Source organism: Bufo gargarizans, chromosome 5 (assembly GCF_014858855.1).
Source record: "Bufo gargarizans isolate SCDJY-AF-19 chromosome 5, ASM1485885v1, whole genome shotgun sequence".
Lineage (NCBI taxonomy): Eukaryota > Metazoa > Chordata > Amphibia > Anura > Bufonidae > Bufo > Bufo gargarizans.
The window spans coordinates 462,563,552-462,582,204 of NC_058084.1; the positions used below are offsets into that span (position 1 = coordinate 462,563,552).

Genomic DNA, 18,653 nt, shown 5'->3' on the forward strand with positions numbered 1-18,653 from the left:
CATTATGCTCTGCTGTAGGTTTATAGCTGTAGGCTGTCCAGGCATGCTGGGAGTTGTAGTTTTTAAACAGCTTGGGAGCCACATATTTCACATTCGTTCTCTAGACCATTAGGAAACAAATATTAATTCCCATATATACCCAAGACCACCAGGGAACATGTCCCTATTATACTCTAGACCACCAGAGAACATGTCCCTAATATACTCTAGACCACCAGGGAACATGTTCCTAATATACTCTAGACCAGTGTTTCCCAACCAGTGTGCCTCCAGCTGTTACAAAACTACAACTCCCAGCATGCCCGCACAGCCAAATGCTGTCCGGGCATGCTGGGAGTTGTAGTTTTGCAACAGCTGGAGGCACACTGGTTGGGAAACACTGCTCTAGACCACCAGAGAACATGTCCCTAATATACTCTAGACCACCAGGGAACATGTCCCTATTATACTCTAGACCACCAGAGAACATGTCCCTAATATACTCTAGACCACCAGGGAACATGTCCCTATTATACTCTAGACCACCAGGGAACATGTCTCTAATATACTCTAGACCACCAGGGAACATGTCTCTAATATACTCTAGACCACCAGGGAACATGTCCCTATTATACTCTAGACCACCAGGGAACATGTCCCTATTATACTCTAGACCACCAGGGAACATGTCCCTATTATACTGTAGACCACCAGGGAAAATGTCCCTTGTAAAACTACAACTCCCATTATGCTCTGCTGTAGGTTGATAGCTGTAGGCTGTCCAGGCATGCTGGGAGTTGTAGTTTTTAAACAGCTGGGGAGCCACATGTTTCACATTCGTTCTCTAGACCATTAGGAAACAAATATTAATTCCCATATATACCCTAGACCACCAGGGAACATGTCCCTATTATACTCTAGACCACCATAGAACATGTCCCTATTATACTCTAGACCACCATAAAACATGTCCCTAATATACTCTAGACCACCAGGGAACATGTCCCTAATATACTCTAGACCACCAGAGAACATGTCCCTAATATACTCTAGACCACCAGGGAACATGTCCCTATTATACTCTAGACCACCAGAGAACATGTCCCTAATATACTCTAGACCACCAGGGAACATGTCCCTATTATACTCTAGACCACCAGGGAACATGTCCCTATTATACTCTAGACCACCAGGGAACATGTCCCTAATATACTCTAGACCACCAGGGAACATGTCCCTATTATACTCTAGATCACCAGGGAAAATGTCTCTTGTAAAACTACAACTCCCATTATGCTCTGCTGTAGGCTGATAGCTGTAGGCTGTCCAGGCATGCTGGGAGTTTTAGCTTTTAAACAGTTGGAGAGCCACATGTTTCACATTCGTTCTCTAGACCATTAGGAAACAAATATTAATTCCTATATATACCCTAGACCACCAGGGAACATGTCCCTAATATACTCTAGACCACCAGGGAACATGTCCCTAATATACTCTAGACCACCAGGGAACATGTCCCTATTATACTCTAGACCACCAGGGAACATGTCCCTATTATACTCTAGACCACCAGTAAAATGTCCCTTGTAAAAATACAGCTCCCACCATGCTCTGCTGTAGGCTGTCCAGGCATGCTGGGAGTTGTAGTTTTGCAACAGCTGGAGTGCCGCAGGTTGGGCATCCCTGTCATAGACCATCAAGTATCAACCTCCCACTCTTACCCTCGACCACCAGGGAATAAGATATGAACTCCCTCTCCTATGCTAGACCACCAGAACTATGGTCTCTAACCTCTCCGCTGCCGGCAGGAAAACCTTAACATCTTTGCACCACTTGCAGGTAAGTAGCAGATTAATTAATCATAATAATGATAAGTAGAGCTGGTATAACTTAACCCTTTAATGTCTCAGATATTTTAGCCCTTAAACACTAGAGTATTGTTAACTTTTCATTTAAAAAAACGTGTATATTGTTTTCTCTTTTTTCATTATTTATTGTTGTTGCCGATTAGCGGATCTGTGGGGTCCCGCTGACCGCTGCAATCCTCAGCTCTCAACAGCTCCGCATTCCCACTGAAGCATTACACAAGAATCGATTTCTCGATAAATGTGTGATGTGAGATTTGACAGCTCACCAGGTATAGATGATCTGCCCTTTAGGGTAAGTGTAGAGAATAATGTAACAGTCTCCACCATAGAACTGTCCGTATGTGCTGGAATCTACAGGGACTCGTCCGCTGCTTTCCACACGCCAAATCTAAAACAGATAGAAAAAAAATAATTAAACCGTAATATCTTCAAAACTATGGTCACCTTATATCATCTCACAATTTATATCCAGATATAATCTACAAATGGAGCACTCCTCTGGTGTAGTCACTGTGTACATACATTACTTATCCTGTACTGATCCTGAGTCACATCCTGTATTATACTCCAGAGCTGCACTCACTATTCTGCTGGTGGAGTCACTGTGTACATACATTACTTATCCTGTACTGATCCTGAGTCACATCCTGTATTATACTCCAGAGCTGCACTCACTATTCTGCTGGTGCAGTCACTGTGTACATACATTCATTACTTATCCTGTACTGATCCTGAGTTACATCCTGTATTATACTCCAGAGCTGCACTCACTATTCTGCTGGTCCAGTCACTGTGTACATACATTACATTACTTATCCTGTACTGATCCTAAGTAACATCCTGTATTATACTCCAGAGCTGCACTCACTATTCTGCTGGTGGAGTCACTGTGTACATACATTACTTATCCTGTACTGATCCTGTGTTACATCCTGTATTATACTCCAGAGCTGCACTCACTATTCTGCTGGTGCAGTCACTGTGTACAAACATTACTTATCCTGTACTGATCCTGAGTTACATCCTGTATTATACTCCAGAGCTGCACTCACTATTCTGCTGGAGGAGTCACTGTGTACATACATTACTTATCCTGTACTGATCCTCAGTTACATCCTGTATTATACTCCACAGCTGCACTCACTGTTCTGCTGGTGCAGTCACTGTGTACATACATTACATTACTTATCCTGTACTGATCCTAAGTAACATCCTGTATTATACTCCAGAGCTGCACTCACTATTCTGCTGGTGGAGTCACTGTGTACATACATTACTTATCCTGTACTGATCCTGTGTTACATCCTGTATTATACTCCAGAGCTGCACTCACTATTCTGCTGGTGGAGTCACTGTGTACATACATTACATTACTTATCCTGTACTGATCCTGAGTTCCATCCTGTATTATACTCCAGAGCAGCACTCACTATTCTGCTAGTGGAGTCACTGTGTACATACATTACTTATCATGTACTGATCCTGAGTTGCATCCTGTATTATACTCCAGAGCTGTACTCACTATTCTGCTGGTGGAGTCACTGTGTACATACATTACATTACTTATCCTGTACTGATCCTGAGTTACATCCTGTACTATACTCCAGAGCTGTACTCACTATTCTGCTGGTGGAGTCACTGTGTACATACATTACTTATCCTGTACTGATCCTGAGTTACATCCTGTATTATACTCCAGAGCTGCACTCACTATTCTGCTGGTGCAGTCACTGTGTACATACATTACATTACTTATCCTGTACTGATCCTGAGTTACATCCTGTATTATACTCCAGAGCTGCACTCACTATTCTGCTGGTGCAGTCACTGTGTACATACATTACATTACTTATCCTGTACTGATCCTAAGTAACATCCTGTATTATACTCCAGAGCTGCACTCACTATTCTGCTGGTGCAGTCACTGTGTACATACATTACTTATCCTGTACTGATCCTGAGTTACATCCTGTATTATACTCCAGAGCTGCACTCACTATTCTGCTGGTGGAGTCACTGTGTACATACATTACTAATCCTGTACTGATCCTGAGTTACATCCAGTATTATACTCCAGAGCTGCACTCACTATTCTGCTAGTGCAGTCACTGTGTACATACATAACTTATCCTGTACTGATCCTGAGTTACATCCTGTATTATACTCCAGAGCTGCACTCACTATTCTGCTGGTGCAGTCACTGTGTACATACATTACATTACTTATCTTGTACTGATCCTGAGTTACATCCTGTATTATACTCCAGAGCTGCACTCACTATTCTGATCTCGGGTTGTAACCTGTATTATTCTCCAGAGTGGCTTTTTATGTACATTATATCTATAACTTTTGATGAGAGGTGACGCTGTTGCAGAGAAGCAAGACCAAAAAAAAGATTCTGAATTCAGCTCTAGGAGTAAATGGAGCAGACGATGAATAGACTTACTTCAACTTTTCCAGATCCATCGTCCACCATATTGTGCTGGGCGGCCATTTCTGGTGATTCATGAAGTTTGGAGGCATCAAAGTCAACCTGCTTAATCTGAGCGATCCGTTCTGTGACGTAAACCTTCCCAAAGCCGTCACTCTGGTCCTGGTCCTTCCAGTCTTTGAAGAATTGTTTGAATATAGGAGTCTCCCCTCCTTCTGGGATCACTTGGATCTAGAGGCGATAAGAACATGATTTATCACTTTCCATAAATTCTCAGCGAGGGAGAAAAATAAGCATGTGGTTAAAGGAGATGTGCTGCATCTTCGGAAGCTGAGCTCTAGTGTGCTGTATGTCAGGTGCTCCATAGAGGCTTTAACTGTTCTTGTTCTTGCCCACATATCTTCTGGGTGTCAGATCTGTGAGCCTGTAGATGCCTGCACTGACACATCACCTGCAGTCTGCTGGCATTACTGCTGAGCTATACTGAGCAGCCATGATGTCATAGAATGCCGGAGGAGATGACTTTTAGCACATACATTTGGGTGGAGTGATGATGATGATGATGATGATGGTACAATGGACGAGAGGCTGCAGCGTCAGACCTGTTATGTACATGGAGCCGCAATGTCATTGAGTTAGCAAAGACTAAAATATATCTGCACCTACGGGAATAATCTCTGCTATTAAAAAAGGAGGAAACGGAATAGTTTTGTTTTACCAGTGATTAATCAAGGCACAGATATTGCTACCTCTCTGTCTCTTCTAATAAATTATGTAGGTACAGGTAGTACTGCCTCCCTTTCTCTCTCTCTGTAAATGATGTAAGTACAGATAGTACTGCCTCCCTGTAAATGATGTAGATAAAGATATTACTGCCCCCCTGTCTCTCCCTGTAAATGATGTAAGTACAGATAGTACTGCCTCCCTGTAAATTATGTAGATAAAGATAGTACTGCCTCGTCTCTTCCTGTAAATGGTGTAGGCACAGATAGTGCTGCCTCAGTGTAAATGATGTAGGTAAAGATAGTGCTGCCTCCCTGTCTCTCACTGTAAATGGTGAAAGTACAGATAGTACTGCCTCCCTCTCTCTCCTTGTAAATTATATAGGTACAGATAGTACTGCCCCCTGTCTCTCCCTGTAAATGATGTAGGTAAAGATAGTACTACCTCCCTGTCTCTCCCTGTAAATGTGAAGGTACAGAAAGTACTGCCCCCTGTCTCTCCCTGTAAATGATATAGGTACAGATAGTACTGTCTCCCTGACTCTCCTTGTAAGTGATGTAGATACAGATAGTACTGCCCCCCCAGTCTCTCCCTGTAAATTATGTAGGTGAAGATAGTACTGCCTTCCTGTTTCTCGTAAATTATGTAGGTACAGATAGTACTGCCCCCTGTCTCTCCCTGTAAATTATGTAGGTAAAGATAGTACTACCCCCTGTCTCTCCCTGTAGATGATATAAGTACAGATAGTACTGCCTTCCTGTTTCTCCTTGTAAATTATGTAGGTACAGATAGTACTGCCCGCTGTCTCTCCCTGTAAATTATGTAGGTACAGATAGTACTGCCTCCTGTCTCTCCTTGTAAATGATGTAGGTACAGATAGCACTTCCCCCTGGTCTCTCCCCATAAATGATGTAGGTAAAGATAGTGCTGCCTTCCTGTCTCTCTTTGTAAATAATATAGGTACAGATAGTACTGCCCCCTGTCTCTCCTTGTAAGTGATGTAGATACAGATAGTACTGCCCCCAGTCTCTCCCTGTAAATGATGAAAGTACAGATAGTACTGCCTCCCTGTCTCTCCTTGTAAGTGATGTAGATACAGATAGTACTGCCCCCAGTCTCTCCCTGTAAATGATGAAGGTACAGATAGTACTGCCTCCCTGTCTCTCCTTGTAGATGTAGATACAGATAGTACTGCCCCCCAGTCTCTCCCTGTAAATGATGTAGGTAAAGATAGTACTGCTTTCCTGTCTCTCTTTGTAAATAATATAGGTACAGATAGTACTGCCCCCTGTCTCTCCCTATAAATGATGTAGGTAAAGATAGTACTACCTCCCTGTCTCTGCCTGTAAATGATAAGGGTACAGATAGTACTGCCTCCCTGTCTCTCCTTGTAAGTGATGTAGATACAGATAGTACTGCCTCCCTGTCTCTCCCTGTAAATGATGTAGGTAAATATATTACTGCCTCCCTCTCTCTCCCTGTAAATGATGAAGGTACAGATAGTACTTCCCCCTGGTCTCTTCCTGTAAATAATATAGGTACAGATAGTACTGCCTCCCTGTCTCTGCCTGTAATATATGTAGCCATAAATAATACTGCCTTCCTGTCTTTCCCTGTAAACAGTGTAAGCATAGCTAGTACTACCTCTCTTTGTTAATTATGTCAGCATAGGTAGGTCTGCCTTCCTGTCTCTCCCTACACATTATGCAGGTATAGCTACTAGATCTTGCAGAATGTCCATCTAATATATGTAGGTACTGATATTACTGCCTCCCTTCCTCCCTCTGCAATATATGTAGGAACACTACTGCCTACCTGCCTTTCTCTCTATAAATGATGTAAGCACAGATACTGTTCTCCCCATCCCTGTCTTTTTCAGGAAGGCGCAGATAGTACTGCCTCCCAGCCTACACCTGTCAGTGATTAGGCACAGATAGTACTGCCTCCCAGCCTACACCTGTCAGTGATTAGGCACAGATAGTACTGCCTCCCAGCCTACAGCTGTCAGTGATTAGGCACAGATAGTGCTGCCTCCCAGCCTACACCTGTCAGTGATTAGGCACAGATAGTACTGCCTCCCAGCCTACACCTGTCAGTGATTAGGCACAGATAGTGCTGCCTCCCAGCCTACAGCTGTCAGTGATTAGGCACAGATAGTGCTGCCTCCCAGACTACACCTGTCAGTGATTAGGCACAGATAGTACTGCCTCCCAGCCTACACCTGTCAGTGATTAGGCACAGATAGTACTGCCTCCCAGCCTACACCTGTCAGTGATTAGGCACAGATAGTACTGCCTCCCAGCCTACACCTGTCAGTGATTAGGCACAGATAGTGCTGCCTCCCAGCCTACACCTGTCAGTGATTAGGCACAGATAGTACTGCCTCCCAGCCTACACCTGTCAGTGATTAGGCACAGATAGTGCTGCCTGTCTTTGGTGAGACATGCTGCAGCCTCTGTTTTCATTTTATTCATGACGCTGGCATGAGAGCTGCAGTTTTTCACAGCATGCTGGAATTGTGCCCCTACGACAATCAGACGGCCACAGGCTGGGCATTCGGCCAATGTGAGGTTTGGCAACTCATGTCTTATCAATGGGAACTGCGAAAGTGTGAAATTGTCAGGTTCATTTAATGACAAACATTTTTCTGATCTTCTAAATGTCGAGATGGTCTCTGAAATCCCAGACTCTGGTCAGTCAGAAGTACAGAATTGGCAGACAATAAAATTATGCAGGATTGCCACTAGGTGGCGACAAATGATACCTTATTTAAAATGTTACAATTCCGCACACCATGTTTTATATGAAGATTCGACTGTATGAAATTAATAAGCAAAATAAATATAACAGTACCTGAGTATTAAGGGGATAATTCATCTGTTTTATGAAATCCTCTGCTGTCTTCATGGCCGCCTTCCTCTCGCTCACATTTGCATTTTTACCTATATTAGCAGGTAATCAAGAAAAAAGGAAAAATGTTCATCAGAAGAGCAAAATGAAAAAAAAAAAAAAAAAAAAAAAGAGTCCCCACAGACCCGGCACCGCACAGCGGCGAAGTTGTTGCTTTCACTTGCTGCCAATCGACCCTGACCGGATGTCTGACTGACCTGTGACTTCCTGTGAGCCCACAGCAGGCTGGTCACTGACAAATGTGATGTGTGACAAAGTACAAAACTTATATTCTTGTACATAGGAGCAGTATTATAGTAGTTATATTCTTGTACATAGGAGCAGTATTATAGTAGTTATATTCTTGTACATAGGAGCAGTATTATAGTAGTTATATTCTTGTACATAGGAGGCAGTATTATAGTAGTTATATTCTTGTACATAGGAGCAGTATTATAGTAGTTATATTCTTGTACATAGGAGGCAGTATTATAGTAGTTATATTCCTGTACATAGGAGGCAGTATTATAGTAGTTATATTCTTATACATAGGAGCAGTATTATAGTAATTATATTCTTGTACATAGGAGCAGTATTATAGTAGTTATATTACTGTACATAGGAGGCAGTATTATAGTAGTTATATTCTTGTACATAGGAGCAGTATTATAGTAGTTATATTCTTGTACATAGGAGCAGTATTATAGTAGTTATATTCTTGTACATAGGAGGCAGTATTATAGTAGTTATATTCTTGTACATAGGAGCAGTATTATAGTAGTTATATTCTTGCACATAGGAGGCAGTATTATAGTAGTTATATTCTTGTACATAGGGGGAGTATTATAGTAGTTATATTCTTGTACATAGGAGCAGTATTATAGTAGTTATATTCTTGTACATAGGATCAGTATTATAGTAGTTATATTCTTGTACATAGGAGCAGTATTATAGTAGTTATATTCTTGCACATAGAAGCAGTATTATAGTAGTTATATTCTTGTACATAGGAGCAGTATTATAGTAGTTATATTTTGTACATAGGAGCAGTATTATAGTAGTTATATTATTGTACATAGGAGGAAGTATTATAGCAGTTATATTCTTGTACACTGGAGCAGTATTATAGTAGTTATATTCTTTCACATAGAAGCAGTATTATAGTAGTTATATTCTTGTACATAGGAGCAGTATTATAGTAGTTATATTTTATACATAGGAGCAGTATTATAGTAGTTATATCCCTGTACATAGGAGCAGTATTATAGTAGTTATATTCTTGTACATAGGAGCAGTATTATAGTAGTTATATTTTATACATAGGAGCAGTATTATAGTAGTTATATTCTTGCACATAGGAGGCAGTATTATAGTAGTTATATTTTTGTACATAGGAGCAGTATTATAGTAGTTATATTCTTGTACAAAGGAGGCAGTATTATAGTAGTTGTATTCTTGTACATAGGAGCAGTATTATAGTAGTTATATTTTATACATAGGAGCAGTATTATAGTAGTTATATTCTTGCACATAGGAGGCAGTATTATAGTAGTTATATTTTTGTACATAGGAGCAGTATTATAGTAGTTATATTCTTGTACATAGGAGCAGTATTATAGTAGTTATATTCCTGTACATAGGAGCAGTATTATAGTAGTTATATTCTTGTACATAGGAGCAGTATTATAGTAGTTATATTCTTGTACATAGGGGCAGTATTATAGTAGTTATATTCTTGTACATAGGAGCAGTATTATAGTAGTTATATTCTTGTAGATAGGAGCAGTATTATAGTAGTTATATTCTTGTACATAGGAGCAGTATTATAGTAGTTATATTCTTGTACATAGGAGGCAGTATTATAGTAAATATATTCTTGTACATAGGAGCAGTATTATAGTAGTTATATTCTTGTACATAGGAGGCAGTATTATAGTAGTTATATTCTTGTACATAGGAGCAGTATTATAGTAGTTATATTCTTGTACATAGGAGCAGTATTATAGCAGTTATATTCTTGTACATAGGAGCAGTATTATAGTAGTTATATTCTTGTACATAGGAGCAGTATTATAGCAGTTATATTCTTGTACATAGGAGCAGTATTATAGTAGTTATATTCTTGTACATAGGAGCAGCATTATAGTAGTTATATTCTTGTACATAGGAGGCAGTATTATAGTAGTTATATTCTTGTACATAGGAGCAGTATTATAGTAGTTATATTCTTCTATATAGGAGGCAGTATTGTAATAATGATAATTGCGTTATTCTGTCTCTTCCTATTTGATAGGAACATTTTGCAGTATTTTGTTTATGAGGCACTTTATATTTGTCTTCTATCTGTTTCTTGCAGATGTTACTTTGCAGCAGTTTCTGGGTATTGGGGACTAGGTGAATCCTCTTAGATTTTATCTCCTCGGCGACTACATCCACGTTGACCTCTCTGAATGCTCCTTTGCTTCAGGAGGTTGTGACGTCTCAGGTTATGACTGAGGTGTTTTGTTGTAATAACATCTGAGCACCAACGATGAGGAGTTTGATGCCACCATAGAAGTGAACACTTTGACCACTACACGCGACTCGATTGGTAAAATAAACAGGAAGCCTGACCTTTCCATACAAAGATCTTTTTGTCCGCAGAGTGGTCCAGGATGAAGCATTCCTCTGAAATCAGCATGGCGTGGGTGAAGGGGTTTTCTTCTGAAATGACCGAGACCTTCATGGACCCACTGGCATCAGACACCTAGAATACGCATCAATTAACAGATAACATTTAAAGGGACAGTACAGCTAATTACAGGATATAGCAGCGCGGCAGGATTACAGGTGGAACGAAGCCACAGATGGCGGGGACACGGATGTTTATGGACTTGGAATGGTTGACAGCAGGACCAGGAGACTGCACGCATTTGCATAGCAAATCAAATGAATATAGGCTCCAGGTTTCCTGCCCCATTAAATATTTGGCCAGCCGTGACAGGAAAGGGCCCGGGGTTATTTGGGAATACAATAGTTTGTTTTCCATGCACTGCCCACACCGCCATGCATAATGTGTCCCACATGGTGTACAGAGCGTGGAGCAGCGAATATAATGCGAGGATTATAGCATTAATGTCATCGGGTGTCTGGTTGCAGACAGGGAACGACCCTCCCTCCTACTCTAAAGAAACCCCCAATATATTCTATTCTTCTATCTCTGACCACCAGTATGGCTGCTGTTATTACTTACCTAATACCCGACACCCAGCTTTCCTAGCACCCTGACTGACGTATCCGACTAGGTTTGGACTGATACATGAAGAGCAGATATTAGGCTCGTTGGTTGCACTGGAGTTTGGGCGACTTACAAAATGACTATTATATAATACCCTTCACTCAGCTTTCCTGGAATCCTAAATGGCAAATCATTCTAGCTGGGATTTGCTACTTTGAAATGAGTGTGATGCCTGACACCCAGCTTTCCTAGAACCTGGAGTGACGAACCTAAGTATGTACTGCCCACACACAGCAGGGAGTCGGCTGGTCTGGTGCACGGGGGTCTGGGAAAGTTGGGTGACATCCAAACTAATTAATTTTAACACTATCATAATGCTCATCACCCAGCTTTTTTAGAATCCTGAGTGGAAAATCACTTTAGTTGTGTAGATTTAAAGCTGATTTGCTGCTTTGGACTCCGGAAAAGCGTTGTGACACTGTACATGTCATCCAGCTTTTCTAGAACCCTGATTGACATATCCATCTAGGTATGGACTGGTAAATCAAGAGCAAATATTAGGGTGGTTTATTGCACTGGAGTTAAGGAAAGTTGGGTGACTTCCAAAATGACCTTTATCACTATTTTATTTTCTGTCACCCAGCTTTCCCAGAGTCTAGCCGTGTCGTTATATGCTGATTTGCTGCTTTGGATCAAAATGACCGTTTTTACCAATATTTTTACCAACGCCTGACACCCAGCTTTCCTAGAACCTGGAGTGACAAACCTAAGTATGTACTGCCAAAACAAAGCAGGTAGTCGGCTGATCTGGTGTACAGGAGTTTGGGAAAGCTGGGTGACATGCAAAATGATCACTGTTAGCACTGTTATAATACTTGTCACCCAGCTTTCCTAGAATCCTGAGAGGAGAATCGATCTAGCTGTATAGTTGTAAGGCTGGTTTGGTGCCCTGGATTCTGGGGAAGCAGGGGGACAGCCAAAATCACCGCTGTTACAATGCTCATCACCCAGCTTTCCTAGAATCCTGAGTGGCATATCTGCCTAGTTATGTACTGACAGAGGAGTAAGATACACACTGCTGCGCTGGAAAAGCAGGGTGACCATTATCCTGTGATTTATAATGGTTGTCCTATTAGTTATCACTCAGCTTTCCCAGGAACAGATATCACTAAGGAATAGTCTATTGCGCTTGTCTTGTCTTTACTAAATAATGAAGCGTTCCCCGAGTTCTTATAAGCTTTATGTTTCAATTCAACTCATCAAGATCTCTGCTTTCTAGAAAAGAATGGAAATATTCTGGTTCACATCCATGAGATGAAAACCTGCCATAACCTAGTCCTCCTGCTCGCAGGGGTTTTGTTACAATTAGAGTTGAGCGAACACCTGGATGTTCGGGTTCGAGAAGTTCGGCCGAACATCCCGGAAATGTTCGGGTTCGGGATCCGAACCCGATCCGAACTTCGTCCCGAACCCGAACCCCATTGAAGTCAATGGGGACCCGAACTTTTCGGCACGAAAAAAGCCTGTAAAACAGCCCAGGAAAGAGCTAGAGGGCTGCAAAAGGCAGCAACATGTAGGTAAATCCACTGCAAACAAATGTGGATAGGGAAATGAATTAAAATAAAAATTAAATAAATAAAAATTAACCAAAATCAATTGGAGAGAGGTTCCATAGCAGAGAATCTGGCTTCCCGTCACCCACCACTGGAACAGTCCATTCTCAGATATTTAGGCCCCGGCACCCAGGCAGAGGAGAGAGGTCCCGTAACAGAGAATCTGTCTTCATGTCAGCAGAGAATTAGTCTGCATGTCATAGCAGAGAATGAGGCTTCACGTCAGCCACCACTGCAACAGTCCATTGGCATATATTTAGGCCCAGCACCCAGGCAGAGGAGGGAGGTCCCGTAACAGAGAATCTGTCTTCATGTCAGCAGAGAATTAGTCTGCATGTCATAGCAGAGAATGAGGCTTCACGTCAGCCACCACTGCAACAGTCCATTGGCATATATTTAGGCCCAGCACACACACAGGCAGAGGAGAGAGGTCCCGTAACAGAGAATCTGGCTTCATGTCAGCAGAGAATCAGTCTGCATGTCATAGCAGAGAATGAGGCTTCACGTCAGCCACCACTGCAACAGTCCATTGGCATATATTTAGGCCCAGCACACACACAGGCAGAGGAGAGAGGTCCCGTAACAGAGGATCTGGCTTCATGTCAGCAGAGAATCAGTCTGCATGTCATAGCAGAGAATCAGGCTTCACGTCAGCCACCACTGCAACAGTCCATTGTCATAAATTTAGGCCCAGCACCCAGGCAGAGGAGAGAGGTCCCGTAACAGACAATCTGGCTTCATGTCAGCAGAGAATTAGTCTGCATGTCATAGCAGAGAATGAGGCTTCACGTCAGCCACCACTGCAACAGTCCATTGGCATATATTTAGGCCTAGCACACAGGCAGAGGAGAGAGGTCCCGTAACAGACAATCTGGCTTCATGTCAGCAGAGAATCAGTCTGCATGTCATAGCAGAGAATGAGGCTTCACGTCACCCACCACTGCAACAGTCCATTGGCATATATTTAGGCCTAGCACACAGGCAGAGCAGAGAGGTCCCGTAACAGACAATCTGGCTTCATGACAGCAGAGAATCAGTCTGCATGTCATAGCAGAGAATGAGGCTTCACGTCACCCACCACTGCAACAGTCCATTGGCATATATTTAGGCCTAGCACACAGGCAGAGCAGAGAGGTCCCGTAACAGACGATCTGGCTTCATGTCAGCAGAGAATCAGTCTGCATGTCATAGCAGAGAATGAGGCTTCACGTCAGCCACCACTGCAACAGTCCATTGGCATATATTTAGGCCTAGCACACAGGCAGAGGAGAGAGGTCCCGTAACAGACAATCTGGCTTCATGTCAGCAGAGAATCAGTCTGCATGTCATAGCAGAGAATGAGGCTTCACGTCAGCCACCACTGCAACAGTCCATTGGCATATATTTAGGCCCAGCACCCAGGCAGAGGAGGGAGGTCCCGTAACAGACAATCTGGCTTCATGTCAGCAGAGAATCAGTCTGCATGTCATAGCAGAGAATGAGGCTTCACGTCACCCACCACTGCAACAGTCCATTGGCATATATTTAGGCCCAGCACACACACAGGCAGAGGAGAGAGGTCCCGTAACAGACAATCTGGCTTCATGTCAGCAGAGAATTAGTCTGCATGTCATAGCAGAGAATGAGGCTTCACGTCAGCCACCACTGCAACAGTCCATTGGCATATATTTAGGCCCAGCACACACACAGGCAGAGGAGAGAGGTCCCGTAACAGACAATCTGGCTTCATGTCAGCAGAGAATTAGTCTGCATGTCATAGCAGAGAATGAGGCTTCACGTCAGCCACCACTGCAACAGTCCATTGGCATATATTTAGGCCCAGCACACACACAGGCAGAGGAGAGAGGTCCCGTAACAGACAATCTGGCTTCATGTCAGCAGAGAATTAGTCTGCATGTCATAGCAGAGAATGAGGCTTCACGTCACCCACCACTGCAACAGTCCATTGGCATATATTTAGGCCCAGCACCCAGGCAGAGGAGAGAGGTCCCGTAACAGAGAATCTGTCTTCATGTCAGCAGAGAATTAGTCTGCATGTCATAGCAGAGAATGAGGCTTCACGTCACCCACCACTGCAACAGTCCATTGGCATATATTTAGGCCTAGCACACAGGCAGAGGAGAGGTTCATTCAACTTTGGGTAGCCTCGCAATATAATGGTAAAATGAAAATAAAAATAGGATTGAATGAGGAAGTGCCCTGGAGTCCAATAATATATGGTTATGGGGAGGTAGTTAATGTCTAATCTGGACAAGGGACGGACAGGTCCTGTGGGATCCATGCCTGGTTCATTTTTATGAACGTCAGCTTGTCCACATTGGCTGTAGACAGGCGGCTGCGTTTGTCTGTAATGACGCCCCCTGCCGTGCTGAATACACGTTCAGACAAAACGCTGGCTGCCGGGCAGGCCAGCACCTCCAAGGCATAAAAGGCTAGCTCTGGCCACGTGGACAATTTAGAGACCCAGAAGTTGAATGGGGCCGAACCATCAGTCAGTACGTGGAGGGGTGTGCACACGTACTGTTCCACCATGTTAGTGAAATGTTGCCTCCTGCTAACACGTTGCGTATCAGGTGGTGGTGCAGTTAGCTGTGGCGTGTTGACAAAAGTTTTCCACATCTCTGCCATGCTAACCCTGCCCTCAGAGGAGCTGGCCGTGACACAGCTGCCTTGGCGACCTCTTGCTCCTCCTCTGCCTTGGCCTTGGGCTTCCACTTGTTCCCCTGTGACATTTGGGAATGCTCTCAGTAGCGCGTCTACCAACGTGCGCTTGTACTCGCGCATCTTCCTATCACGCTCCAGTGCAGGAAGTAAGGTGGGCACATTGTCTTTGTAGCGTGGATCCAGCAGGGTGGCAACCCAGTAGTCCGCACAGGTTAAAATGTGGGCAACTCTGCTGTCGTTGCGCAGGCACTGCAGCATGTAGTCGCTCATGTGTGCCAGGCTGCCCAGGGGTAAGGACAAGCTGTCCTCTGTGGGAGGCGTATCGTCATCGTCCTGCCTTTCCCCCCAGCCACGCACCAGTGATGGACCCGAGCTGCGTTGGGTGCCACCCCGCTGTGACCATGCTTCATCCTCATCCTCCTCCACCTCCTCCTCATCCTCGTCCTCCTCGTCCTCCAGTAGTGGGCCCTGGCTGGCCACATTTGTACCTGGCCTCTGCTGTTGCCAAAAACCTCCCTCTGAGTCACTTCGAAGAGACTGGCCTGAAAGTGCTAAAAATGACCCCTCTTCCTCCTCCTCCTCCTGGGCCACCTCCTCTTCCATCATCGCCCTAAGTGTTTTCTCAAGGAGACATAGAAGTGGTATTGTAACGCTGATAACGGTGTCATCGCCACTGGCCATGTTGGTGGAGTACTCGAAACAGCGCAACAGGGCACACAGGTCTCGCATGGAGGCCCAGTCATTGGTGGTGAAGTGGTGCTGTTCTGTAGTGCGACTGACCCGTGCGTGCTGCAGCTGAAACTCCACTATGGCCTGCTGCTGCTCGCACAGTCTGTCCAGCATGTGCAAGGTGGAGTTCCACCTGGTGGGCACGTCGCATATGAGGCGGTGAGCGGGAAGGCCGAAGTTACGCTGTAGCGCAGACAGGCGAGCAGCAGCAGGATGTGAACGCCGGAAGCGCGAACAGACGGCCCGCACTTTATGCAGCAGCTCTGACATGTCGGGGTAGTTGTGAATGAACTTCTGCACCACCAAATTCAGCACATGCGCCAAGCAAGGGATGTGCGTCAAATTGGCTAGTCCCAGAGCTGCAACGAGATTTCGCCCATTATCACACACCACCAGGCCGGGCTTGAGGCTCACCGGCAGCAACCACTCGTCGGTCTGTTGTTCTATACCCCGCCACAACTCCTGTGCGGTGTGGGGCCTGTCCCCCAAACATATGAGTTTCAGAATGGCCTGCTGACGTTTACCCCGGGCTGTGCTGAAGTTGGTGGTGAAGGTGTGTGGCTGACTGGATGAGCAGGTGGAAGAAGAGGAGGAGGAAGCCGAGAAGGAGGAGGTGGCAACAGGAGGCAAAGAATGTTGCCCTGCGATCCTTGGCGGCGGAAGGACGTGCGCCAAACAGCTCTCCGCCTGGGGCCCAGCTGCCACTACATTTACCCAGTGTGCAGTTAGGGAGATATAGCGTCCCTGGCCGTGCTTACTGGTCCACGTATCTGTGGTTAGGTGGACCTTGCCACAGATGGCGTTGCGCAGTGCACACTTGATTTTATCGGATACTTGGTTGTGCAGGGAAGGCACGGCTCTCTTGGAGAAGTAGTGCCGGCTGGGAACAACATACTGTGGGACAGCAAGCGACATGAGCTGTTTGAAGCTGTCTGTGTCCACCAGCCTAAATGACAGCATTTCATAGGCCAGTAGTTTAGAAATGCTGGCATTCAGGGCCAGGGATCGAGGGTGGCTAGGTGGGAATTTACGCTTTCTATCAAATGTTTGTGAGATGGAGAGCTGAACGCTGGCGTGTGACATGGTTGAGACGCTTGGTGACGGAGGTGGTGGTGGTGGTGTTGGTGGTACATCCCCTGTTTGCTGGGCGGCAGGTGCCAACGTTCCTCCAGAGGCGGAGGAAGAGGCCGAGGCGGCAGCAGCAGAATAGGCCGAGGCGGCAGCAGCAGAAGAGGTAGCAGGGGGAGCCTGAGTGACTTCCTTGGTTTTAAGGTGTTTACTCCACTGCAGTTCATGCTTTGCATGCAGGTGCCTGGTCATGCAGGTTGTGCTCAGGTTCAGAACGTTAATGCCTCGCTTCAGGCTCTGATGGCACAGCGTGCAAACCACTCGGGTCTTGTCGTCAGCACATTGTTTGAAGAAGTGCCATGCCAGGGAACTCCTTGAAGCTGCCTTTGGGGTGCTCGGTCCCAGATGGCGGCGGTCAGTAGCAGGCGGAGTCTCTTGGCGGCGGGTGTTCTGCTTTTGCCCACTGCTCCCTCTTTTGCTACGCTGTTGGCTCGGTCTCACCACTGCCTCTTCCTCCGAACTGTGAAAGTCAGTGGCACGACCTTCATTCCATGTGGGGTCTAGGACCTCATCGTCCCCTGCATCGTCTTCCACCCAGTCTTGATCCCTGACCTCCTGTTCAGTCTGCACACTGCAGAAAGACGCAGCAGTTGGCACCTGTGTTTCGTCATCATCAGAGACATGCTGAGGTGGTATTCCCATGTCCTCATCATCAGGAAACATAAGTGGTTGTGCGTCAGTGCATTCTATGTCTTCCACCGCTGGGGAAGGGCTGGGTGGATGCCCTTGGGAAACCCTGCCAGCGGAGTCTTCAAACAGCATAAGAGACTGCTGCATAACTTGAGGCTGAGACAGTTTCCCTGGTATGCATGGGGGTGATGTGACAGACTGATGGGGTTGGTTTTCAGGCGCCATCTGTGCGCTTTCTGCAGAAGACTGGGTGGGAGATAATGTGAACGTGCTGGATCCACTGTCGGCCACCCAATTGACTAATGCCTGTACCTGCTCAGGCCTTACCATCCTTAGAACGGCATTGGGCCCCACCATATATCGCTGTAAATTCTGGCGGCTACTGGGACCTGAGGTAGTTGGTACACTAGGACGTGTGGATGTGGCAGAACGGCCACGTCCTCTCCCAGCACCAGAGGGTCCACTAACACCACCACGACCATGTCCACGTCCGCGTCCCTTACTAGATGTTTTTCTCATTGTTATGGTTCACCACAACAACAAATATATTATTTGGCCCAATGTATTGTATTCAAATTCAGCGGGATATAAATTTGAGGCCTAGTATTTAGGCGCTGGGTGACCGGTATGGATTTAGTGACAGAATTAGACTTGGAAATGCACAGTAGCGGGTGTGTGAAGTTATTCTGAATGACCCAATGTGCACCTTGAATATAATATACCCTTTTAGGGATAGATTTCAAATAGCTCTGATTTAGCAGAAACCACTAAATTATGAAATT

General features: G+C 44.9%; 1 protein-coding gene across 1 annotated transcript in view; it reads right to left on the reverse strand.

The window, feature by feature from the left end:
* Nucleotides 1-18,653, reverse strand: part of SCIN (scinderin) — a 139,822-nt gene that overhangs the window by 34,756 nt on the left and 86,413 nt on the right. The window contains exons 6-9 of the mRNA XM_044293273.1: nucleotides 10,504-10,636; nucleotides 7,855-7,943; nucleotides 4,294-4,509; nucleotides 2,114-2,235 (exon numbers count right to left, since the gene is read on the reverse strand). Coding sequence (XP_044149208.1) covers nucleotides 2,114-2,235; nucleotides 4,294-4,509; nucleotides 7,855-7,943; nucleotides 10,504-10,636 — 560 coding nt within the window. The remainder of the gene's footprint in view (nucleotides 1-2,113; nucleotides 2,236-4,293; nucleotides 4,510-7,854; nucleotides 7,944-10,503; nucleotides 10,637-18,653) is intronic.